The sequence below is a fragment of the Acanthochromis polyacanthus genome, chromosome 17 (genome assembly GCF_021347895.1).
Source record: "Acanthochromis polyacanthus isolate Apoly-LR-REF ecotype Palm Island chromosome 17, KAUST_Apoly_ChrSc, whole genome shotgun sequence".
NCBI classification, from domain to species: domain Eukaryota; kingdom Metazoa; phylum Chordata; class Actinopteri; family Pomacentridae; genus Acanthochromis; species Acanthochromis polyacanthus.
In genome coordinates, this window is record NC_067129.1 from 14,633,957 (window position 1) to 14,660,468 (window position 26,512).

The 26,512-nt window shown below is 40.7% G+C and overlaps 1 protein-coding gene across 2 annotated transcripts; it reads left to right on the forward strand.

Moving 5' to 3' along the window:
* Positions 1 to 172: 172 nt before the first annotated feature.
* On the forward strand, positions 173 to 23,662 carry c2cd2l (c2cd2 like). Of its 2 annotated transcripts, none has more exons than XM_022212273.2 (15): positions 173 to 464; positions 709 to 1,140; positions 12,465 to 12,560; positions 12,690 to 12,809; positions 16,101 to 16,211; positions 16,843 to 16,956; positions 17,087 to 17,186; positions 17,274 to 17,406; positions 18,448 to 18,512; positions 18,757 to 18,878; positions 19,429 to 19,600; positions 19,713 to 19,811; positions 20,169 to 20,257; positions 20,848 to 21,061; positions 21,672 to 23,662. In XM_022212273.2, exons 2-15 carry the CDS (start codon positions 784 to 786, stop codon positions 21,920 to 21,922), a joined length of 2,043 nt encoding a protein of 680 aa, XP_022067965.2. In that variant the 5' UTR covers positions 173 to 464; positions 709 to 783; the 3' UTR covers positions 21,923 to 23,662. The 2 variants fall into 2 exon arrangements, with proteins under 2 accessions (XP_022067965.2, XP_022067964.2); XM_022212272.2 differs by having other exon boundaries at positions 174 to 464; positions 20,130 to 20,257.
* The last annotated feature ends 2,850 nt before the right edge of the window (positions 23,663 to 26,512 follow it).

Here is a 26,512-nt window from a genome sequence, read left to right on the forward strand (position 1 = left end):
AAAACTGCAGAGGATGTTGTATTTAAGTGGTGAAAATTCACAACATAAACCAGAAAGCAAAAAACATCGCCAACATTCAGCTGATATTGGGCTAAAAATAATATTCTCATTTTTGGATCCATGTTTTGTGCTTTTGTTTTGAAGGCCGCTTCCTTCTCGCTGCAGCGCCTCCTGCCGGTCTCTGCTGCTCTTTGTCAGATCGTCGCTGTTGGAGGGGCTGCGGAGGTAGGAGGGTACGATCAGCGCAGATTTTAAACCTTCTGGAGCCTGTAATGCAGTAACAGAGACACCGGGCTTGTTTTTGAACCGATCCGTGACCGCAGAGAGACACCAGCCGAAACCTCGCTGAACACTCGGACATGGGACAAACACATTTGTTGTTGGAGCCGCTCCGTTTCGCCATGAAGCCAGCTTCTTTTGATCACCTGCAGCCCACAGCTCGGAGCGTTTAAATTAAACTTCAGGTTGGTATGAAGCTGCAGTTGTTGAGTTTTCTAAATTAACCTGCGCAGCATCGCGCTCCGTGCATGGTTCATTTCTGTAGATCTGCGCAGCGTTTACGCACCGCGCTCCTGCTTCAAGCACACTCAAGCCGTTTTATTGTCATCATCTGAAATAAGCAAGTTAAGGTGCTCGCAGTGTCTTTGCATCCTGGGGATGTATCAGAGCCCCATTAACCAGGCTGACTGTGTTTGCTGCCACTCACAGGTTAGAGGCAGCTGATCTGCTCCAGCTGATATTTCCATCTGGACCTGATGGTATGAGAGGCTCCAGGAGGCGCTGATGGAGCTCCAGGAGTTGAGCTGGCTGTGTCTGGTTGGTCTCTTCCTCGCCTCCTTGCTCATTGTGCTGGGATGGCTGTTCCAGTACTCGCTGACTGTGCTGCGGCTGTGGAGATCCAGGAAGGCAGCTAAGCAGGTCAGGACAGAGGCAGCCTGGCAGCTCAGACAGCCTCCTCAGAGCCTGGCTGGAGGTGTGTGGAGCTTCCTCCTGAAGCTGCGCGCCTGCCGGGATGGAGGAACCGCATCTGAGGCCGGGGTTAAAGGCTTGTTGACCTCTCTGTTCTCCTTCAAGTCCTTCAGGGAGCACTGGCAGAGGACCTGGGTCAAAGCTCTGAATGAGCAGGCTTGCAGACATGGGGTGAGTAATCAAAGGAGGTGCATCACACATCATGCTGCAGATCAAAGCTGAACAAACATGATGGCAGCGTGTGGAATAGTACGCTTAAGGTTACTCCACTAATCAGAGGCATTAATTCTTAAGCAGGAGCTGATACAGTTGGTGTGCCCATGTGCGCTTGAAGTACGTGTGGGCAGGGAGGTGGAGGTGTGGGAGTTAGAGTGTCTCTAATCGGTGAGAGGATGGGGGGGCAGAGCCTTGCGTAACAGCTCTGAATCAATGCACAAAAGAGTCGAGAGGCAAGACCAGTCAGCACAGCCTCAGTTACACCCACTCCTCATAAAAATAGTCTGATGGGGGGAAAATGGATGCGTGTGCTCCATCACTTTGGGAATGTTGTCGTTCAAGACAGAAAAATGGTGGAGTGACCTTTCCCGCAGCTCATAACCTTTACTTTTGGTATCAGAGAAAGTTGCAGCATGGCCTCACACATTAATGATTGATTCATTGTGGTCAGCTCTGCAGACACTTACCACTTGTTAGAGGCTTATTGCGAGTTTCTAAAGGTCTTTCTGCTTTTAAATAGCTCCTTTTGATGTGTGCAAATCAAAGTCTGCCACACAGTCAGGTGTTTCCTGTGAGCAGTGGAAGAGGAGATGAATCCTCCAATCCCCCGCTTATGAACCGATTGTGTGTGTGTTGGGTGAAAGATGAGTTGGACGAGAGTTTAAAGGGGTCAGATCAATCCGTTTGGTGAAGGTACACAACAAACGACACTCGATTCTGATTCATAGGGGTCACTTCACCTTTTGCTGATTGAAAGCCTGCCCTCAGATGTTCGACACCAGAGAAGTATTTATTCAGGGACGTTACCTGTTTTTAGCATCCAAAAGGAAAGACAAGCTACCAAAAGACAGCAGTGAAGTTGAAATAGAAGACTCAGCACTAATAGGCCAAGTGAGGATGCAGCACCAGTTCTCTCAGATACACACATTATTTCAAGGTATTTCCTCATTTGCTTCTGTCTGTCAGTGTGACCACAAACTGACTCAATGATACTGAGATCAGACAGTCTGTTTCACAATCCCTCGTTCTCCTTGTTGCTGAAATTATTTCTTTGTGACTGTCTGTGTGTTTGGAGTCATCTAAAGTGCAGCACATGGCTTTGAACACTGTTTGCTTCGTGTGACTCTACAGTGCTGTTTTGAATTTTCTCTGCATTCCACATATGTGTTGCTATGCAGCATTAAGCCTCGTGAGCTTTCCCTGTATCTGTTTTCATCTAGACTCATTTTGTGTTGGCCCTTTGGAAATCCCTCTCTTTAATGCACTGTAGTAACTGGGAGGCTGCCAGCTTAGTTATCTTCCAACGGCCTAATTAGTTGATCCATTGTGACCTTTGTGGCTGTCAGCTACCAAGAAACTCCACAACACTGGAGTGAACCTTGAGTAAACCTTGGAGTCTTTAATGACACTTTGTTTAATGGAGATCTCAGGTGGCAGCTACACTGTATTTACCTTCGAATGTAGTGATTTTTAAGTCATATAAAGTAAACCACAATACAAAACACTACATAACCATTTGGCAGCAATAAAACAAGAGGGAAGCTTTTAGGATATTAGATGGGGCGCTTTTGAAGGGTTTTGTTTTTTAAGAAGGAGGTAGCTATGGATACTTTTTGTAAGTGGATAACTAATGCTTGCTTCTCTGTCGGTTAATTATGTGATGACTACGTATACGACCTTTAGGTTTATGAGATCCTTTCAAACCCCAGTAAAAAGACTTTAAACTAACTGCTATAACAGAAAGAAGTTGAAACAAGGTGTTTGATGTTCATTGCGAGATAATTTTCCAGACTGTGCATGTGCATCAGTGGTGGAAGAGACAGAGGCAAGCTGCCTGCGTCTGTTTGCCCATGTGGTGTTTAGTTTGTGAACCGAGTGTGTGAGCCAAAGCTTTGTGAGTTTGCTCATCACAATAAAATATCTGCTAGCCGCTGTGTCAGCGTGCAGAGCAATCTGTTATTCTAAATGTGTCTGGGGCATATGCTAATCAACTGAAAGATTCTTAATGAACCTTTGAATACTATACTTATGGTAGATAAAAAAAGACAAACATGTCTTATTAAATAGTCGTACCTGCAGTGTGTAATCTAAGAGCTTTGAGTTTCTATATCCTTGTCTTAAAATGTAAAGGTCACATCTCTATAGTGTCCTCCTAGCATGAACCACACAAGCATCAGCTGTGATAGTAAGTATCTGTGTTTACTATTGAGCTGTATCATGCTGTAATAGCCAGGTAACTGCGTCCCAGTTGTAATGTTGTTCATTTTATGTTCTGGCTTTTCACCTCCTCTCTGAAAACCTGACTGGAAAAACCTGCTGTATGGCTCTGTGCAGATATGGAAAGTATTAAGTGGCAGGAAGCGAGTGGCATCGCATTCTATAGATTCACATACAATAAGCATCTGCCACCCGCCAGGCAGGTTTCTGTGGCCACTTTGAAAACAGACACGAGGGCAGCTGATCGCCCATACTACGGTCCTGAAGACTCACGTTGTCCTCTAGCCTGCAATTCATGATTATGTTTCTACATCAGGCAAAACATGAGCTACCCTGGAGGAACGCAGCACGATGAAGATACGGCTTCAATGTCATCATGTGGGGATTAGTACACAAATCCTTTATAGCATTAACCTAAGTACCTCTTCAGAATTTAAGGTTGGTGCTGACAGAAGTCTTTAAATAATTATTCTGAAATTTACCCAAATAAAGGCAAGTTGAATGAGCCTGCATGGGTAAGTTGAAGCAACACTCAGGGTTCAGCAAAGTATTTTCCTCTGCAGAACCCAGTATGGTCATCCAGCAGAGTCTTCTTTTTACTGAGTATGTTAGAATTATTTTTTGCTATTTTTTTTTTAGCACATATGAACAAAAAGACTTCTCAAATAGAAATGTCTTTACATAATATATGGTATCTATATATAACATAAAGCAAACATATAAGGGTAAAATAAATATCTTGGGGTTTAGTTCTTGTGGCTGTAAGTGATGGACATTCTTACCTATTTTCTGACATTTTTAGTAAAAAAAAACAATTGATCCTGTTTGCATGCTGTAGTAAAGCTACAAACAGCAGCTGTTTAGCTTAGCTTAGCATAGAGACCGAAAGTAGATGAAAACAGCTTGCCAAGCTGTTTCTGGATTAATTATCTGTATTAGTAATGGACATAGCTTCAAGATCTGAAACGTCAAACCAACACAGAATTGCCTTAAACTTGCATTCCTTCAAACAGCCAGCAGGAGGCGACTCCTCTGGTTTGAGATTGTATTAAAGTATATTAGAAAAGACCCCACGTCTTACTTAATTTGTTACTGTAGCAAACATTTTTCTGATGGCCTCAATCAATTGTTTCAAGCCTTTACATATACAGTGTGATATTTATACGTACATGGTGGTCCCATTTAGAGTAAAATAGGCATTAAAGCAGTGTATGTTTTAGGGAAGGGCCTTGTGAGTGATAGGTTGCTGAGTGTAGTGTTCTTACATCTCAGATCACTGCTTACTCAAACCCTACAGCTTCAAAAGAGCAAGATGGCCACAGTCACTAGGTCCATGTCTTATGTACAGTCCTTGGTAGTAACACTTCTATAGCTTACTAAGTTACACATTACATATTATTTACTTATTTCATACAAAAACTACGAGTAAAAATGACAAGCTCCTCCAAGAGATTTGCGTTTTATGTAAGTCTTGGCAACAAAGTCGATTAACATGTGAGCATGGTTGTATTGAACTATTCATTTAATAGATAAAATAAATGATATATTACATGAAAATGATATAAATAGTGCACATTTGTCTGCCACCAGAGATTCATGCTATTTATACCATCATATTATGTCCTTCACATCTCTGGAGGTATTTGACCATTTTAGGGAATTTTGTAGATGAATGAGGATGAATGTCAGGATTGAATTCTCTGGATGAGCGCTGAAACATTTCTGTAAGATTGTTTTACTCAGCAGTTTCCAATGATTAATATAAAGGTGTATGAATTTAAGAATTTTATTCATGTTACAAGCACCTATTGCATTTTTACATGACACAAACGTTGACGGTAGATTAGACTATTATTTACCACCAGCTTTAGTCTGTTGTGACAGATTTTGCTTGCTTTTCTACAAGACCTGTGGAAGAAATAAATTCTGAAGGTCTTCCCTCGGTTTGGCAATGTGCCACAACATATTACACAGACAACTGGCTGTTTATTCACACGTGGCGTGAGAAAAGAGCTAATATAACTTGCAGACTGTGTGGCTTATCACATAATGGTTTTAAGGCCATGTTGTTCTTAAGGTCATTGTGAAACGTGATATTTATTACAGGACTCTACATGCATAACACATACCATTGTATTCCAGTTAGTAAGTGTAGCTGATCACGAGCCTAGCCCTGCTAGACCCATGTTCTGAAGGCACAAGGGTCTAGGGACGCTTGACAGGGAGGGAGGCGGGCTAAAAGGTTGTCTATCAAATCCCTCTGCAGCAATTGGGTAGGTATACAACCAATCAGCGCAACGAATAGGCTCCTAGAGCGCCAGAAATCAGAGGATGCGGTCGTTCGGTGAAGCCTTATTTATACAGTCAATGGGTGAAGCTCAAGTATATTACAGACATGTTAACAGAAAGATTATTCAGAGTCGGTGCTAATGGAGCTCAACGACTGTTGACGTTTTTGATGTCGACCCTGGCAGAGAATTAAATTCGTTGCCATGGGTTGTCTAGCGTGGCTAGGCTAGTTGTTTCCGGTTGTTTCTGTCAGAATCGTCACGCCTCTGTCGTCACTTAGTTACGCCCGCCTTCTGACTCTACACTTCATGGTGATTCGTCCGGCCAGTTTTAGGAGAATCCAGCCTCGAGCCTTATGGAGGGTAACTAGACCCACCCTGGCAGAGAATTAAATTCGCTGCCGTGGGTTGTCTAGCGCGGCTAGGCTAGCTGATCACAGTAATGTGTGTCAACATTATGTAATCAGAAAAGAAAGCTTTTTGCACCTCTCACTGTGGGAATTTGGTATTCATTGTCATGTCGAAACAAAGTCCCCAAGACAAAGGGTGCAGGAGGGTGTGCTTTTATTTATAGAGATAGCAAGTTTTAATAATCTTTTTTTTCATGAAGATTTCATAAGCAATAGTGGGCCCCTGTCTGTAGTTCTAAAAACCACTGATTTCAGACGTCTCATATGGCTGTGCTCATCGATATTCTGTCCACCGCAGCAGCCGGTGATATCAGTCAGGGATCCTCATGCTGTCTCACTGATTTTCAGTGTTGTCAGAATGCTGTGTCCTTGTTGCAAAACACTCCCGAGGGTAGGCCTGACCCTGACCCCCCCAAAGTTCAGTATTTGAAAGAACAAGATGAGACTAAAAAATGATTCAGAGGGCTGAATACCGACACAGGATTTAGGGTTGTTACATAAACGGCACCAAATGCTTCCTACAAATGCATCCTTGTTTAGGTGTCTAGATTTGATTGTAGCGGGATTTACTTGATATTGAAGTAGGAAAGGGAAACGGCAACTCAGAAAGATGTAATATGTGTGTTCTTTGCTGGCTATCAAAGGACACTGGTGCTGCAGAGGGATTTAGCTCAGTGTGTATGAGCTCGCCAAACAGAGTGTTGTGGGGAGATAAGGAGCTAGTTATATTTAAATACACAATATGCACAATATTGTAGGGGCCTAACTTTAATATTAAAAATAGTAAAGTAAATTTGTAACATTGTTCTTATTGGTCTATTGTAAAACATTTGGGCCGACATCTGTTGTTTCAAGTGTGCTATTTAAATAACTTGATTTGACTTGACTCGTGACAGAGCCCCATCTGGCCTCTTCCTCTGAGAAACTTCAAGTCATAAGCTTAGATTTTTCTCTCTGATATACAGTATCTGTCTCAGATATAGATTAGAGAAAACAACTGCCAACCCAGGATAAAAAGCAGAGTAGGAGGGTCATCGCTGGCATTGCAGGATTAAGATACATCAAGTCAACTTCTAGTCACATGATAACTTGCACTTGCGAAGACCTATAGTTACCACCACCAACCCCCTCCTCATTCTCTCTGTGTCCTTGTACACCAAGGATTGGCCCCAGGCTTCATCACAGCTGGTTACATGTAGTGATATATACAGAAGGATGTCTTCTTGATGCATGTGACACTCGGCGTCTGTCTGTCTGTCTGTCTGTCTGTCTGTCTGTCTGTCTGTCTGTCTGTCTGTCTGTCTGTCTGTCTGTTAGCAAGATAACTCAAAAACACCTGGGCAGATTCACATGAAATTTTGAGGGGATGTAGACTATGGTAAGAGGAAGAGCTGATTTAATTTTGGTGGCAATCCGGAAAGGATCCTGGATTCTGGATCACTTTGAATTTTTTAGTATAGTATGTTTTTGTTTTTTTTAGTATGTGGTCCAAAATATGACAAATAAACATCATAGGTTAGTATGTCGTCCAACAAATTGGAACAAGGTGTCCATATAGCTCAACAGGTTAAGAAGGTGATTCTTAAACAGAACTGTGTCAGAGACGCAGGTTCATTTCCAGCTCATGATCCTTTACTGCATGGGTTTCCTGTTTTCCTTTCTATCCTTGGCGGAGGTCTGCACTCTCTGAGTGCTTTTCTAGTTTCAATTGCGCTTCCACTTGGAAATACTTTATGAAGTAGGATTAGGTGCAATAATATCAAATGCTCACTTGTCACCCCAGTCATAACTTCATCTGATATGTGTTGCTCGGCGTGGTTTCGTTTCATTTAAACATCATCCGCACTCTTCTCTGCCTCTTCCTGCACCCTTGGCGAGTCCCCACGCGATGCAGCTCATTTCATGACTCAGTTGTTTATCCAGCAAAAATGTCTGTCTGCTGAAGTATTACTGGGTGAACCTCTGGATATAATCTTGCCGTAGAAGGAATGACTTGATATGGAGCTCGTCAGGCATCTCCGGCTGGATTAGTTTGTAGATGAGGCTTGAAGGACTGGAGTGGTCAGTCTCCCCAGAACTGCAGATCATAACGCATCAGCAGACTGCGCGTGCATCTGCAGCTGACACATGATGTCAAGCCGTCGTTACTGGGTGGTAGTGGAGAACAAAACATGTGCATCTGCAGGAAAGGAAGCTCCCTGTCCATTCACAATCTGCAATTATAAAGAGTCTGTTGAATAGCTCGAGGACACAGTTAGTTTCTTCCCTCCCTGCCTGCGAGCTGCTGGTAGATGATTAATGCCCTGTGATTATGCTCAAGTAGGTTCCTTCTTAACGACAGGGGACATTAAGCACTCAGCGCTCATTTCATATGATAGCGCAGGAAACTAACCTTTTTATCCCTCAGTCGCAGCTGCTGATGAGATTCAACTTCACCAGCCAGTTTTACTTTAACAGCCAAATGTTACTAGAGGGGTAATTTCTTTCTGTGGCAGGGATTAATCTACGAGGAAGGCTGCTTTGACTCAGCATTTGACTCAGCATTTACAAGGAGACAGACTTTTTGCATTATTTTGATTTTGTGTAGTACCTGAACAGATTGTGAAGTCAAGCAAGATTGTAAATGGTTAACATCGTAGTATCTTTGCAGTTTTGTTTCAGTTTTAATGTATTTGGTAGATTACTTTTAGTGGTTTTATGCATAGCTAGAAGAACAGTTCTCAAAACATTATAATGAATATCTATTTGGAAATATAAAACCACTTTATATTCAGACAACACACACTTAATCTTATCCAGTAATGAATGGTTAATAGCTGATGGGAGGATGGTTCAAAATACTTTACAAGAAGGAGAAGGCATAGGTGTAGAGGTTTCATTTGAACATTGGGGTGGGGCACATTAAGCAAGGGTCAAGAGGTCATCCCCAGGAAATTCTAAGTATGAGACACATCATACTGCAACAGTTTATGAAATGCTTTTTTGTGTGAATACATAATATTCAGGAACAGGTGGCGATTACAATATGGCTCTCACTCTTTTTGTACTGCTTTCAGATATTTTCCTGTAGATCAACTTTTCTTATGTAATATTATCCCTGCTGAGTCAACACACATATAGGCGTGATCTCTTTTGCCCTCTTTTGTGTCTTTTGTTTAGGGAGATAACCTCTTTAAATGTACCTGTGGCACCCATTAATTAATGATAGATTAATTTATTTGAGGTCATTTGAAACCTTCTACACTTTAATAGCTTCTGTCATAAACTCAATGCAAATTCAAAACATATTTTATTATGATTCTTTGAACAGTAAAAGTCTAAACTATGTTGTAGAAGCAGACTGAAAAAATTGACACATTTGGACTATAACTGGCTGAGACATTATTCAAATGAATTACAGAATCAAACTTTATTAAAGCCTCTACATAATTCAGATTTCTCCAAGGTGCAGTGATTATATAAGCTTATAATTCTTATTTATGTTTTGGCAGTAATGTCAAGGCATTATTATATCCATTAGCACTATTATACAGAAGCTAATGTTAAAAACAAAAGTTGTCTGATTCTTTCATGTTTTTTTTGGTTTGTTTTTCACAAATGCATGTGTATTAATTATTGAAATATTTATCCCCTGTGTCGATCCTGAAATCTACACCTACTGGAAGAAGGCACTTCAGTTAGCCAGCGAGTGTAGCAAGATTGTCTCTGGCTAATTGCAGTTTACAAAAGTTTATAATTCTGCTAACAGCACTGTGAAACTAAATTATAACAATAGCATGCTAATATGTGAAGCAAATGGGCAAGAAAATTTGACCTTCATTAAAAAACACACTGGTTTAACAACATAAAATGACAAATAAATACTGTACAAGTTCTTTGTTTTTCAGCCATGCTAGCATGAAGGCATGTGCTGGCTTCCAAGGGCTAGCATGTGCCCTCATGCTAGCATTTTTGTCATTTCAAGTTCTTAAACCAGTGTGTTTTTAATGAAGGCTAATTTTTACTTTTAAAAATGCCTAAGCGTCAACATTATGTGTGGTTGTGCTCAATTGAAAAAGAATACATAAGAGATGATTTTTCAACGTCACAAACTGTGCACCATCTTGTAGGCTGAATCTGAAATATGCACAACTAACAGGAAATACGGGAAACGAGGATGAGGGTCATGAAAAGCCACAGGGGGAGTGTATTTCTGGTTGACCCACATGCTCTTCAGAGGCGTTCAGCCAGCTGGACCCAAAGGGGGTGACGCTGATAAACCTGAAGTGACACCGTGGATGTCCTCAGGAACTGTCTCTTTCCAGAAATACCCCTCACATGCACACACTGTTGAATAGCGGTGGTTACAAGGACAAATCAGTGACTACATTACCAGCGTCACCCTCTCCATGACAAAATGGGCTGTGTAGCGTCTGCCAGGACGATATACAACACCACAGTGCACCAGATGGCTACCAATAAAGCCAATGATCTACACAAACTCCCTTGAATGAATTCAAACCTTAAATCTACGACTAGTTTAACAGTCTAGACCTTAGCTATTAGATTGAAATAGCAGACAATGATTGCAGATCTTGGTGATTCTGCTGTGTTTCCTAAAAAATTGCAAAAATAGAAAAATGTCAGTTTCTTTTTATCATGGGCACAAAAAAAAACCTGCAAATATTTGCTGTAAATGCAGTCTGACATTTCCTCTTTCTGGATGTGGATTTGAGGGTGCTTTTGTTTTCTGGTGGTCGAGCGGTTTAGAGACATACCTTGTAAATGTGATGCCCTCATTTGACTCTTATAAGGCATATTTTTTGGACGTTTCCACATATTTTGTCTAATTCTGCACCAGCAGCTGTCTAATGAATGAATGTAAAAAAAATTAAAAATCTAAAAATGAAATATTGTTTTGCGTTTGTCAAACTCATTTTTGCAGAATGACTCACTAGTCTGTTGCAAAGATCCAGTTGGTGTAGTGACACAAAAATCTTATTATTGCACATAATGAGAACCACATGACTAGTAAAAATCCCAATCTGAAATACATCACATTTGTTCTGCACTTCAGATGCAATGAACGGTTGGGTGACTGAGCAGTTTTAGAAGCTCCAGCCGACCGAAGTAAACACAGCCGGTTGTACGCTGTAGTCATGTGACTGCAGTGTTAGTCCAGGGAGCCTACGTAAGCTTGCAGCATTGCACTTGGCTTCCTGCCCTTCTGGCTGGAACACTGACATACACACACATACGCACACACGCTCACACATCACCACAAACTTTGTTATATCATCCTCCCACCTCTGCCCCGCCTCCACTGTTGTGTTTGATGCAGATTGGACTTGGACCTAGTGGAACATATGCCCTGACAATAGGGGATTTGTTTTCTCTCACTTGCATCTCCTGAGCCAGTTAAAGCCGTCCAATAAAACCGATCCGTCTGGCACACTCACACAGTGACAGTAGGCCACTGGTGTCTCCGTGATTCTGGTGAATCTTCTTCTTAAAGCGGAGATTCTCTTGTTGTCCTCCAAGTCTCACGCTCACGCAGGAAAAGCTGCCTTGCCTGCAAGCATGACTAAGCATTGACTGTTGCAGTTTTGATAATGGTTGCTGCTGTCAGGTCTGAGGCGTGGGGTTGCCTGAGCTGCCTGAACCAGTTCCAGTTCAATGAAAAGCAGCCTATAGTTTCTGCAGCAATGCAAAAGCTCATATTAGTTTGTCCATACCACCCTTTGGTCAAACATATGTTGTAATGCGTTTGCCAGTATCTTCAGGCAGTACTCATCTGAGTCCACTAATCCACAGAGCTGCATGGTTTTAAATCCCTGTAGTTCTTTGCCATGCATTGTAAATTCAGTGAGTTTGCGTTTGCCAGCAACAGCAAGATTGTTTGCTGATCTGTGTAAATTTTCGGCATCAGACTTAACACGTAATATTGAACATTTAATGTGAAAAACTGATCGCACATTAATAAAACCGGCTCTTTCGTGCAGCCTACTAGAACATCCCAGTTTCTGCACAGATCATGTGGTTATTGTCCCAGGGAAGAGTACCAATGTGATTTTTAAATTTTAAGTATTGCATTTTGTGATCAGTATATGAATGACATGATCAGTAAATCTCAGAGTAAATCAGAAATTCCAAACATGCTTAAAATTCATTAAATGGCATCGTTAATTTGCATTTTATTTTGTATTATACAGCATATGTTCCATTTGTTAATTGACTAAAAGTCCATAATAATTATGCCAAGCTGCTAGCAATCTGCTTTAAGGGCTTTATCAGTGCAGTGCACAATCTTTCATGTCATCCCCAAGTGTCTCTGCTCTCTCTTATGTAATATTTAGGAAATTTTTCTTTCCTGTGTCTCGACCAGAGCTCAATCCAGATCACTTTTGACAGTGGCCTCCAGTTAACCACAGCCTCTGCGATAGATAGTGTGACCTGCACTGACCAGTCGGCCAACAGAATGGTAAGTAATCTCTGGAGTTTATGTAAAAACTTCCAATGCTGCCATCTTCACTCAGTCATCCAGAAAATTTAAATTGGAGCAATTAATTGGAGTGTGTTTGATGAGTTTTGTCCTCTTCTTGTTTTGCAGGTTTTACACTGTAAATGCTGCGTCGACACGGTGACATTTCCTGTGACGGTCACCCAGCAGTCACATGCTGCCGTTTCCATGGACACCTATCAGATCACTATTGCACCAATGGTGGCAAAGGTACTAAAGCAAATCACCTGGATTTTTGCAGTTTGTACATGTGAGGTCAGACCTCACAGACAACAGGACAAAACAAATGAGAGGGTCAGTGCGTCATTTGCATTGTTATTCAAATGTGTAATTTTACACAAAAATCTCGCCCTTTCACCACCACTGCAACTGTTGTTAAAGAGCAACTTGCAGGTTGGAAACCCTCATGAACTGATGGGTGGGGGAAATGAATGGGCAACTATATTTTTAGTAGTTTTTATAGTGGAGTTTTTTACCTGTCTGAAAAAAACATGACTTAGTAGTGACATCACAAAAGGGAGAAAAAGCTAGTTTAATAGTGGCGGGAGGATTAAATATCTCATATGGTGAAAAAATAATTTGATTGTATCTTGTGGTTGTTTACTTCTGCCATTTCTGAAGCTTCTCAAAAGCAGGTCTCCTAGCTTAAAAAGTCAGTAAAAAATTTACTGAACTGCTACATACCATCAAACGAACCAATAATTGTTTAGATCAGACTTGGTATAATCCTGCCCTCTAATTGCTTCCGATGTCAACCAGAAAGTGCAGCCGCCTCTCAGTCTGCCAGGTTTATTTACATTCTGCTGATGCTTCTGCTAACTGTGAAATGTCTCAGTGTTGAGTAAAGCTCATTAAATGTTCTGCTGTTGGCTGTAGGAGTGAATACAAAATTCTTCATGCACTTCTTGCAACTGAAGCTTATTTTTACTACTGCTGGCAGTGTCACCACAACAATCAGGAAAACCTAAGTGTTAGCAGGCTGTGTGGCTAATGTGGCTAGCATTACCAGTCGCTTTGATTACATGCCCACAAGTCAGAGCTCTGTGGAAAATGTAAAGCCAAGGGACAATAGAGAGGATGGAAACTTTAAGACCATTTTGAAACCAAAAAACAAGGACTGGGTGGGTTTCTGTGTTTAATGTTGACAGCTGTGTTTAAACTTCAGCCAGAGTTTAATTCTATTCACTCTCTCCTGCTCTCTGTGCTCACATTAAACTGCACGAAAATACCATAAAATTCTCAATAAAGCTGTGCACATTTGATATTATATACATTTACGTATTAGCTGTTTTGCTCTGCACTGTCAATCACAGAAGCAGAGAGGGTCTCTTTCCTGGCGGGTGCATGTACAGCGGCAGCTCAGTTGCATTTAAAGCTACAGACCTGTTTAGAGCAGACCTAAAACCAGGGATTATATAGTCATGGTGACATTTGCGTTCTTTGCTGTATTTTGAGTTGAAAATTTAAAGACACATCCTCTGGATAAGTGAGACTTTGTTTAATTTGCTGAAAAAGGGCAACAGTATGGGTCTTTTAATACTTACGTACCAGAAACTAATCAACAAGGATCAGCTGGTGTCAGTCATATCTCACTTCTCCAATGTAAACTGACTGTTTTACGATGCCACTTAAGAGAAGTTGGAAGAGTGCTCACTAATTTATGTTTGCAACCATTAAAGAAGACTTAGAGTGCACTGTTTGCATTTTTGTCAAGCACAGTCTTTTACGGCTCTACAACTATTGCTCACATCGACAGCTGTACCAGACGCTGCTGCTGATTGTGGAGCTGAAGAAGTTGTGTGACCCAGAAGCTAAAACCCGCAATCAGTCTCACATGGCCTGACTTTGACATTCTTTCAGAACTCCATTATCTCTCTCTGGGAAAATGATCCTCCGAGCACACTGCACACTGCACACACTTTTCATTACAGATGCAGTACTGAAGTCTGTTCACCTGCACAAAATGCACAAGATATAAAAAGTAGCTAAGAAAGTGCAGCCTCAATGTGTTGACAAGGTGGAGTTCGTGGGACATGCACAAACGCAGTAATTCACTATGATGCAAACTGTGTAATACAAAAAAACAGCAAAAAGACAAAGTTTTCCAGTCACAGCTGCTCAGACTCACTACCACTTACTTTTACACAGGGCGATGAGGCGGAGAAAACTCTGTAATATCTGGTAACAAGAAAAGCACTCAGAGAATGCCGTACTCCGCCAGGGCTGCTCAGTCATTGTATCATCTCTGACAGATGAAATCTTGAAAAAATTCATAACATTCAAATTTCAAAAAAATCACGGCAACATAGAATTTGGCCATTGAATGTCAATGTACCCACAGATGAAATGACCTCGCGTTGAGCACAGGTGTGTGTATGCATGTGTACATACCAAATCTTGTGACCTAAATATGTAGCGGGCGGCGGGTATTGAGGAGATTCGGAAACACCCCCACAATTTGATCAATTGCTCCTTGTATCATTCCCGGCAGATAAGTCCCGATAAGTCCGTTGGGGTCGATTTGAAGTCGCAGTCATGTGATCGTCGGCAGGCAGCTGACGTAGTGTTCACTTGTTGTCTTAGTTACAGTGACACCATGCCGCTATCTTGCAATGATACAGAAATCTTTAACAAATCCGTGAATCCAGACTATAAGCTGCATCACTGCCAATTTTTAATGAGTGAAAAATTCAACTTATGCATTGCTCTTTAACCCTCGTATCATCATGCGGGTCAAATTGACCCGTTTTAAAGTTTGAAAATGTGGGGGGGAAAAAAATCTAGATTTTCACAGTGAAAACGTCCTAATTTTCAACATTTTTGGGAAATTTTTGAAATTTTTTTGGTGGAAAAAAGAAATGTTGAAAAAAAAATGTTTCTTTAAGAACATTCTCAAAAAAATCAACCAAAATCCAGCAAAATTCGGTGGATTTTGGTTGATTTTTTCTGAACGTTCTTAAAGAAAATATTAGAACTTGAACTGATATATATGTGAGCACTTTAGATATTTTAAGGATTTTTTGGAAGATTTTTATTTATTTTTTCAAAATATTTGCAATTTTTTTATTTTTAAAATTTTTATTTCTTGCCAAATTTGGTGATTTTTTTCTTAAATAAAACTTTTAAGGGAAACTTTTAAGGAATTTTTGGAATTTTCTTCCTGAATATTTTGCAATTTTTTTTTATAAATCTGGGGAATTTTTTTGCAGAATTTTTGAATTTTCTTCAGACAAGGGAACAATATTTTTTGTGCCCATAAATGAGGACAACAGGAGGGTTACATGTGAAATGAATTATAGAAGTAGCTGACAAAAGGTGTCCTCTTCTAGGAGGACTGTTTGTACTAAATTATCAAAATGAAACTGTGTGTTAATTATTTATCAGCTGGAACAGGCTTCACACAGAGTCCTTACTATTGTCTCTGCATGCCTGTTAACTTGCTGTCTGCTTCTACATCTAAAGTGTTCTCCAACCTTGTCTTCCCCTGTCTGTCTGCATCAGGTGACGGCCAGCCTGGAGGAGGTAGAGGACGAGGGTCTGCTGATATCCTGGAATCTTTCCAAGCAGCCGTCATTTTCTCTGACCGTGTCTCCGTGCAAGCTGCAGAGACAGGTGAGAACATTTAAAACCGACACCACTAATTTGATATGCCTGCAGTCAATTAAGGTCACATTTCCCAAGCCGTTCAGTTGTTTACGATCCAAAAGCGTGCATGCATTGCAAAAAAAAAACAGAGAAAGGAAATTATGCAATGTTTTACTGCTCATGCTTTCTGTCACATTCTTTTCATAAATCTGTCAGCACGTCGTGTTTTGCATGTGAGTCACTTTCCATCCCATTTAACTTATTATGAGTCATGAAGGAAATGCTGTGATGCCTTGAATATCGTTATGTAAATGTGTGTGGCATTTATAGCCTTGTGTCGGAGGCAGCACCAAAGTTAATAAACTGAGAATTAACGGAATAATTAGCACAATAAATTGTTTTCCCTGCTGTAGACAGCTCTGCAGGGGCACACACTGAGTTTATAAACAAGGAATGAAAGGATGATGTAAAAATATAAATATGAAGAGATTGGTTTAATTCCCCAAAGATGTGATGCTTTTTTAAACAAACTAGTTTTTAGATTAAAGCCACATTAAACACTTACATTCTGTTTCACTAGGATTGAGATGATTGTGTCTGCAGCGAGTTCAGTTCAAAACACATCAGTGAGTAATCGGTTGCTTATTTCTTTTCTCAGGGCGCTGACAGTGAGGTAGATGTGGACATGATTAAGGGGCTGATCGAGGATACTCTATTCAGCACTCACCCAGCGATGGTGCTCAACCTCAAAACATGTGCGCCCAGTCCTTCGGTGAGAAATATGTTTGTCGCTACCCTTTCTGAAACAATTGAGTTACTCTGACTGGATGCTGTGTGATAGATCATGTGCTTAAAGTGACAATGCCGTTGAGCTCTGCACCCTTTTTCCTTGACACCCCCAGGCCCCCATGGACCATCTCTCAGTGGGTTTGAACTCTGTATCCCAGACTGTCTTAGTGAGACGACTGCTCCTCCGGCAGCTCAGGGCGACCTTAAGTAAAGGTCAGGTATTTTCCCTCAGCGCCGGATCATTTCCGCCCAGCTTCCTGCTGATTGCCGAGGTCTCACTGCGTCACTGTGTGTTCGCAGGTCAGTGGTCTCGATCGGGGGAGGTGTGCTGCGTCCTTAACCTGGATCAACCCTCGGCGGAGAGGACAACCCGCTTCCTGTCTGCACCCGGCAACCCCAACGCCGCACTCGAATGGAGTGAAGAAATTACAATGTAAGGTGCTGTGTGTAATGCAGTCATGTTAATGTGTAATGATTGTCTTTACTCGCCAGTAATAAATGTCCAAAAATGTATTTTCTCAGTCAGCTTCTTACTTTGACGGAACAGTTTTTTTCAGGATCACACTGCTTTGTGTTAAGTTACAAGCTGCAACAGTTTTGGTCATTTCAAATGAGACGTTTTTGTATTTTTCATCTCTTTGCTCTTCAATGTACAGAATTAGATTTAGCAACATGAGAACCAGAATGTGACAGTTGGTGGGTCAGATATGTTTAAACTGCTCCCACACAGTCAAGACGAAGCAGAGTGGTAAATACATCAAACTCTACTTTTTAACTTGACTATGGCTTGTATAATCATAAGCAGTACTAAAGATCTGAAGTGAAGTTTTATGGGTTTTTGTGGCTTTAAAGGAAAAAAGCAGCATTGTTTCAGTTAACCCCTCTGCTGGAAACAGTACAATCATGGCTAGAAGTAGAGAAAACACTAAAATGTCTAATAAATTTATAATGCCATAAATAGAAAGAAAAGAAAAAGGCATATTGAATTTGTTTTTAAAAAACACGGAATCAACTTGCAAAACATTCATACATCTTTCCAAGTGTTCCAGGCATTGCCAGTACTAGAAAATAAAATGGTGACTTTACATTCTGCAGGTTTGTTATTGTATGTTTTCATACTTGTCTTTATGTTCTGTGTAAACACATCCTGCAGTTCAATCCAGTTCAACTGAAAAATCCCTGAATTTTTGCAACATGGCTGTTGATCACAGCTGAGTCTCTAATGCTTGTTTAGTTGCAAGAAGCAGCACATAATTTATGGTTTTTACAGAATCTGGTAAGGGCAAATGCTCTATTTCTGGCATTTTTTTTAAATAAGACAAAGTGATTTTGATGAAATATCACTGCACATATGCATATTGTATGAGTACATGCCTTTCAATCCCCCCAGCAGGTTTTGGGGTTAATGTAATTTAACTTTTGCATAGTGGTGTGTCATTTTAACTGTAACACAGTTGTGTCCTTTGTGTTGAAGGGAGCTGGGCCCAGACACCAAGGAGCTCAGAATAAGACTTCTGGAGCGGAATGGCAAAAGGGAACGTAAGGCATAGCTCAATACCAATTTACTACTGGCTGCTGTTCAGAAACCTGATCAGCAGGAATGTTTAGACTGCTTAAGCAAAATCATCGTTGCCTAAAATGCACTGCTGGCAGACTGGCTGTAATGCTCTCTGTTAGCGTTTTTTTAAAGGTGTATAAAATGTCAAGCTCCTATTATGGCCTCATGCTTTCCTGCTGTTCATACAAATATGCTAAGAGTTTCTTTTTGTGTTAAACCTGATAGAGTTCCTGCCTGGTCACGCCTCCATCGCCTTGGACCTCCACAGACAGGTTCCTACTGGACAACACAAACTGTCTATAAGCCCCGGCCACGGCTTGGCACCGAACGCTACCATCACTGCTGAAGTGAGTGATGAGATGGGTTGCATTCCTGTAAAAATCGACAAAACTGTTTCAAAGAGAGCGTCATGCTTTGAAACATACAGTTACAACACAGTTTATTATCTATCATCAGGCAAGCTGGAATGTATCAGAGATTCACAACAAAAGCAGAGGGAGTGCTGTGTACCAGCCGATACAGCCTGTTGTCATGCCTGTTGTTGTGCAGATGTCTTTTCAGCAGCCAACTTGTTGCCTTTTTTTCTGTTTTGCAATCTACATGGTACATGTCTTCAAAGACAACGCGAACATCTGCTTAATCTCTGCAGGGTTACATTTCACATTGGTGTCATTTGTTTTTCTCTTTCAAAAGATGCATTAAATATTCTACTGGATCCCTCCTGCCTACTGAGTAATCATCTAACATTCCCTGCAGGCCCAAATGTGAATTTAACTAAAGTGCTTTATTTTTTAACGACGTCTCCACCCAATCTAAAGATTTTTTTGCACTGTTAAATGTGGGATTCTGTGTAATTGCATGCAGGGATTCATTTTGTGTCTGTTTCTACTCTTCCAGCTGCTCTATCTGGAAACAGAGGAGCCTCGCAGTGCCCATAGTGCTTTACCACTTCGGTCTTTACTCACACCCACCAAGAAAGTTGACGTGGACCGAACCATTATGCCGGATGGAACCATCGTCACTACTGTCACAACCGTCCAGTCTCGACTTAAGCTTGATCGCAGCCCAGGTAAGTTTACAGTGTAAAGTATTTCATTGTGCCAGTGTAGGTGCTCAACAACAGATAGCAGAGTGTTGAAATAATCTTAACAATGGAATTTAATAGCTGTGCTGTCTTTCAGGTGATTCCCCCATGCGTTCTCCATCCAAAGTGGAGGTGGTTGAGAAGAAGCCCACTATCCTGTCTGACGGCAGAGGCAGCAGCAGCCCAAACCCCAGCAGTGAGTTGTAGACTGAAACCCAGACATTGTTTTACATAAGAGATGCAAAGTAGGCTAAACAACAAGCAGCAGTGTAACATGAGTTGAGAGAAATGCTCTTTTCGGTACTCATCATGGGTCTGTGCAGGTTCCTCGCATATCTCTACAACAGGTTTACACAGGGAAACTACTAGCTTACGCAAAGCAACGAACAAAAGAAGCATGATAAACACAACAGAGTGTTTTCATAAAGATCTGCATGTGTATGTGTTTGACAAACAGTACATTGCACTTTAGTAGTATAGTTCTTATTTACATATTTATGTTTTTGTTGCTCAGAGAGCAGCCGCCTGTCTAATGGCCTGGATCCTGTTGCAGAGACCGCCATCCGGCAGCTGACAGAGTCCAAAGTAGTTCGGAAGACTCCGACAAAAAGAAGCACACTAATCATCTCGGGTGTGTCAAAGGTCAGAGAACCGACTCTGTGTCTTGTAGAATTTATACAGTAACTGCTAAAACTAAACCGTCCCTCCCTACTTTGTACTTGTATTTATTTAAGTGCAAATACTTTGATTTGAAAACTTCATTTTCAGTGACTGTGTTGCCGTCATTACAATATCAGTTATTTACAGTCACAAATGATAAAAAAATGTTCAGACTTTGTTCAGGTTTCATAAGCAGTAAGCCTTCAACTACCACTAGGTATCCAAAATACAATGACATGTAGCCAGGCAAAATGAGTGTGATCTATATTTAGTCCACAGCCCCCCTCTGGACCACTTTGTAGCAGAATGAGAATCTTCTGACCTCATTTTTGCCTCGAAATCTGTAGAAACATACTGAGTGCAAGTCAGCGCACTTGACACGCTAATCAGTGCAACATTCAGGTCACATTAGAATGAAATCTAAGGAGGCTGACTATTGTGACCCTCTAAGAGTGAGCTGTTAATATAGTGTAATAGTCAGAAAAATGCTGATCTCAAGGAGTGTTTTTTTAGCTTGGAATTTCATTCACTACTAACATACATTCATATACTCTGCTTCACTCCCTCGTCAGGTTCCACTATCAGAGGAGAACTGTGCAATATCGAGCGGCTACGCTGCAGCCATGGACGCAGCCATGCATGGCAACCATTACGGGGCGGGACATCACCCGGACCAAGACGAAACCACACCGTCTGACGTGTCAGAGCGTCCATCTGTGGATGACGTGGAATCAGACACTGGTTCCACTGGTGCCTTGGAAACCCGCAGCCTCAAGGATCATAAAGGTCCTGATAGTTCAATGTTTGGTCGGTGCACTAAAATCATCAGAGGCAGAGATTCATTCATTCAAATGTAAATGAAAGAATAGATAAACTTTTTTAACTTATATTTTTGGCCTTTATTACATAGGTTAGTAGAGAGGCAGACAGTAAAGGGCTGTGAGCTGGAATCGACAACCAGCTGCGTCAGGGACTATAGCCACTGTTTATGAGTCACCCGCTCAACCAATTGAGCTACCTAGGTGAATAATAAATATAAATTTTAGTTGTCATGTTTAACTCTCACTGCTATTCTTTTAAATAGAATGGTATCATTTACATACGAACAAATGTTGTATGGTCTTACGTAACCACAAAGCATCAATTCAGCATCTACAGATTTAGCAGCAGTTACTGACGGCTGTGTATGGTGCCCTCTAGAGGCCAAACTGCAGCACATACAAGACCAGTATAAAGTGGTTGTCATTGGATGTAGTGCCAAGGAGCAATAATTCACTTTGATTAGGGAGCTATGTCAGCAAATCACGCATTTAATTTGTAAAACTGGTACGTAGTTAAATTGTTCTAATAATGGACTGCCACTAACTCTGGGATGTGTGCTGTCTGTTTCCTGCAGTGAGTTTTCTACAGAGCGGCACGAAGCTGTTGTTCCGCAGAAGACATCGAGAGAAGGAGTCCTGCCTCAGCCAGTCCCACGAAGACATCTCCAACATGGGCAATAACTTCGCCGCTGCTTCCAACAGTAGTCGTAAAACGTCTGGCAGTTTTTCCCGGCGTCTCATCAAACGCTTCTCCTTCCGCTCATCAGGCAAATCAAAATCCAAGGCTGCTGCTACCAACGGAGGAGCGAGCTCACTGGATAACTAATTCTCATTGCTTTGGGTAGGACACGCATCATCCAGACCTTGTTATGAGACCTTTGTTATCGCTGTCAGAGGAACAACTAAACTCGAGTCTGGTCTTAGACAGGCTGAGCACCCCAGGTGGGTTATCACCTGTACATCTAGAAAAGAGGAAACCTCTGGAAGGGCTCCTCTATGGAGAGAAATTATTGCACCTTCAGGACAGAAGTCATGTTTAATCACATCACTAAATCTAAAATATGACTACCAAATCTATTTTCTTTGAGGAGAAACCTCCTGCTCGCCGAGGACAAAGGAAGAGCTACAGTAAAATGTTTTGTGCCGTGTTTGAACACTAACCATGGATGGACGGTTTAATTGTGGCTGGTGGTGGAAAATGTTCTTAAACTATTTAATGAAGTAAAATGCCAGTATGATGCTGTTGGTTGCACTTTTGGACTTTAGAAGCTTTTTTTTTACAGCACATGTAAAAAATTTGTTGGTTGTAATTTATTATTATGTGGAGATCATGAAACAAATACAGTGCTATTTATTTTGCCCCTCCAAAAACTAGTCATCATAGTTGCATTACACTGTAAAATAAAGATAATGCTGTGTGTTTTTCCATGCAGATGTAATTTTAAGACATAATTTAAGTAAGTTAAGAAAAATCTGTCTGAATCTCGCTGTAATGTCCATTCTTAATTGCTTAAACATTGGTTTAAGAAAGTTGTTTAATGTTGTATCTTATATAAGAAGCAGAAAAAAACATATTTATTGTACTCTTATTTTATAAAGGTACTTTTTTGTGGACTATCATAACTTCGGTTTGCTTTTTGAGAATTCAGCCAGACTTTTTAAGCTGGCCAATGAGTTTAAACTTATTAAATTCTTACATTATTCTGTCGGATAAAAAAAGAGCAACGTGATCAGGTACTGCTCTCCTCTGTTCAGATGCAGCCTGAGTCATGTTGATGCTTAAAGTGACTTTATATTGATTTCATTATTATAATAACTATCATTGCTGTTGAGTAAATTTGAATATATTGTGTTAAATGCCTTGCAGGGATTGCAGAGAAAATCATTTGTAGGAAATGCTGACATGTAGTTCTTAATCACACACTAAACATAACAGAACCTTGTATTAACATTTAGGAGCATTATTGTGATGTAATATTTTTAAATGAATATTGCAATATTTCTGAAATCGAGTGTCTCAAAGAAGTGCTCAGAGATGCTCTGCTCAGGCAAAGTGAGTGAAGTTTAGGACAGAGCGGATGTACTGTACTCAGGGCTAGCAACGAAATCACTAATAGCAACTAGAGATATGAAGAAACCTGCTGCATCCTTCAAAGGCAAATAGAACCAGTATGTAAAAATGTACATACATTTTTGCCATTTGTGTCGTGTCTGGGAACATGAAAAATCTTTTACCTGACTGCATTAGCTATGGGGCTTCAGAACAACCAAATTAACTGATTTACTATTTTTTTTGTATCAATGAAAAGACACACATAATAAAGGGATTGCACAGGTGGAGCCCCTGCAGTCAAACCACATGCTTTACAAAACTACTACGAATTCAGATGCTGAATAAAAGAACAAAGCCTCTTCACTGTCTAAAGGCACATTGGAAAAAAATGTATATATGTGAAACACGGGCTCTAATGTGAAACAAAAAGTGGCTACAAAATTTAAGATATGACTTCTGTTGTTATATTTTAAATATTTAATTTATTGCTAATAAATTATTTTTGAAGCATCACCTAGTCTTGTGTTCTTGAATCTGAATTACTTTTGACTATTTTATTTCTTTTAGGGGGTAAGATCATTTTGAAATCATCATAAGGCCTTTTGTTTTATGCCGTAAAATGCGTCTATGTAGAGATATTTGGGTTAAAATGAACCTATATTGAAAATGTACCAAACTACTTCCTGAATGTGTATATGCAGATAATTTTAAATATTCTCTTGAGTTTTGTGTGGCTCTTTCTTTGTCTTCATATTTTGTGATTCAGAATCAGGAAATGAAATGTCTCCTCCACAAGTCTGAGCGAAGATTTTTGTTTAAGAGAAAATGGAAAATCAAAAGTGCCATAAATCACTTGTTTGCATGCACTTCAAGTTAAAATGCATTTTTTGCTTTGTCATAATCATAAAGAAAAGCAACACTTTTTGCAATGTTCTAAGAACATTGTAGCTTTTCATCCCATCAAAAACTGTCAGTATCAGGTTTTCATGGCATTATGGTAAGATGTACAGTAATAAATTGTTCTTTTATACGCCATCAAAAATGCCAAAAGCAGCCTTATATGACCTTTCAGTGGCTGGGAAACTAAAAGGAAAGGATCATCATCATTTAAGAACATGTCACCTTTTATGCTTTTAATGTCATTTTTACACCATTAAAAGCAGTGTTTGTTTGTTTTTTTAACCACAGAAAAAATTATCTGGAGTGGCTAGCCTAATGGTAAGCTTTTTTTTTTCTTTAGATGTGGTTTCACTATTCGGTCATAAACAAGTGGTATTGTGACATATAATCTTATAATTTCCTCATAGTTTCACCCCACACAATGCACCTCTGTATTGTGTGTCCAGTCCAGTTTATTATTGAGGTGAACATCCAGGTATTTGTATGAATCCACCACCTCAAGTTCCAAACCCTTAATGTTCACTAGTGCAGTCTGAGGTGTCATCCTGCGGAAATCGATGATCATCTCCTTTGTCTTGCTGGCGCTGAGCTGCAGGTGTTTAGCTCACACCACTCAATGAACTCAGAGATGAACGTCCTGTACTTTCACTCGTCCTCCTCAGATACACACCCAACAATGGCTGTATCATCAGAGAACTTCTGGAGGTGACAGCTCCCAGAGTTGCAGTGGAAGTCTGATGTATACAGGGTGAAGAGAAAGGGGGAGAGAGCACTGTCTTTTGTGGGGCCCCCATGCTGCTGACTACCACATTAGACACAGTCCTGAAGCCTCATGTACTGTCGTCTGTTGGTGAGGTAGTCGATGGTCCATGCAGCCAGGAGACAGTCTACTCACACCCTTTCAAGCTTCACCCTGAGCCGAGAAGGCTGCATTGTGTTGAAAGCACTGGAGAAGAACATGACCCTCACAGTGCTGCCGATGTTCTCCAGGTGAGTCATTCCAGTGTTCGGTTGGTGATGCGAACTGGAGTAGATCCAGATGTGGGCTCACCTGGGGACAGAGGTTCCTGAGAATGATCCTCTCCATGGTCCTCAACAGATGAGAAGCGAGGGCCACAAGCCTGAAGTGGTTGGGCTCTCTGGGGTTCATTGTCTTTGAGATAGGAATGCTATGTAGAGTCCAGGGGTGGTGGAGGGAGAGTGGAGGAGGGGTAGTGTGAAGAATGATTGCTTTGATGAGATGGAGGAGGGGTGGGAGCAGAGTCAAATCTGTTAAAGAACAGATTCAGTTGGTTGGCCCTGCTGCAGCTCCCCTCTCATGGCCTCGGCTGTAACCAGAGATAGATCTCAGGTCTCTCCAGATATCCCTTGTGTTATTTTTCTGCAAGTAAGTTTCCATCTTGGTCCTGCAGCAGGACTTGTCCTCCCTGATCTTCTTTATTTCCTTCTGCACCCTCCTCAGCTCCTCTTTCAGTGGCCTCATCAGACCACTTCTTTACATACCATATGGTGGGGGGTTGTTTCTTCACCATAGGTATGTAAATGGGCTGCAGTCTGACCAGATTGTAATCTGAATGGCCCAGCACGGGGAGAGGTAAGGAGATATATGCATCCTTGATGCTTGCATACAGTAGGTCCAAGGTTTTACTGTCTCTGGTGTGGCAGGTCACATATACTGGTTAAATGTGGGGGAGAGTGGCAGAGAGTGATGTATGATTGAACTCCCCTGAGATGATAATAAGAGATGGAGGGTGTGATGTTTGCAGCGGGGACACTTCACTGCAGATGAATAATTGAATCCATTTCAAATTTTAAATGGAATAAATCCATCCAGTGGATTGCTATGACAAAGATTTGGAATTTGAAACCAGCGACTGTGTATTTTGTGATGACACAAAAACTGCTGATTCATTTAATGTTTTTCATCTGCATAGCTTTATGGTTTGTTGTACATGATTAGCTTTACTTAAAGGTATCAATTTTTGAAAAACCTCTGTAGCAGATATGACTTTATGGTTGATTAATTATATTGTTGCGCTTTATGTACACAAAGAGTATGAAGATGAACCCTGGGTTTTTCATAATGAATTTATTTTTTTCATATGCCAAAGTCACTGAGGTTGTGAAGAATAAAAATGCAATAAAACTTTTAAACATAACAGAAGAAAATGATTTAAAAATATTTAAAATTACCTTTTAATTGTTTTTCTTTTGTGCTTTATGTGTGTTTTCAATTCATGTCTTTTTCTATTGATCCACGTTGTTAGTACATGATGAATTATTTAAAGCAGCTTTCTCAAGTGACAGCAATGGAAAGTAAAGTCAGAATTTAATCTTTTTAACTTTTGCTGCAGGACTTGTACAACAAGCGCCAAAATTTAAAGCTGGGGGGAAGACAGCGGATTGGTCTTCTTTGTTCGCCATTTTCTGTGTGATCCATTCACCGCAAGCAGGAAACACAAC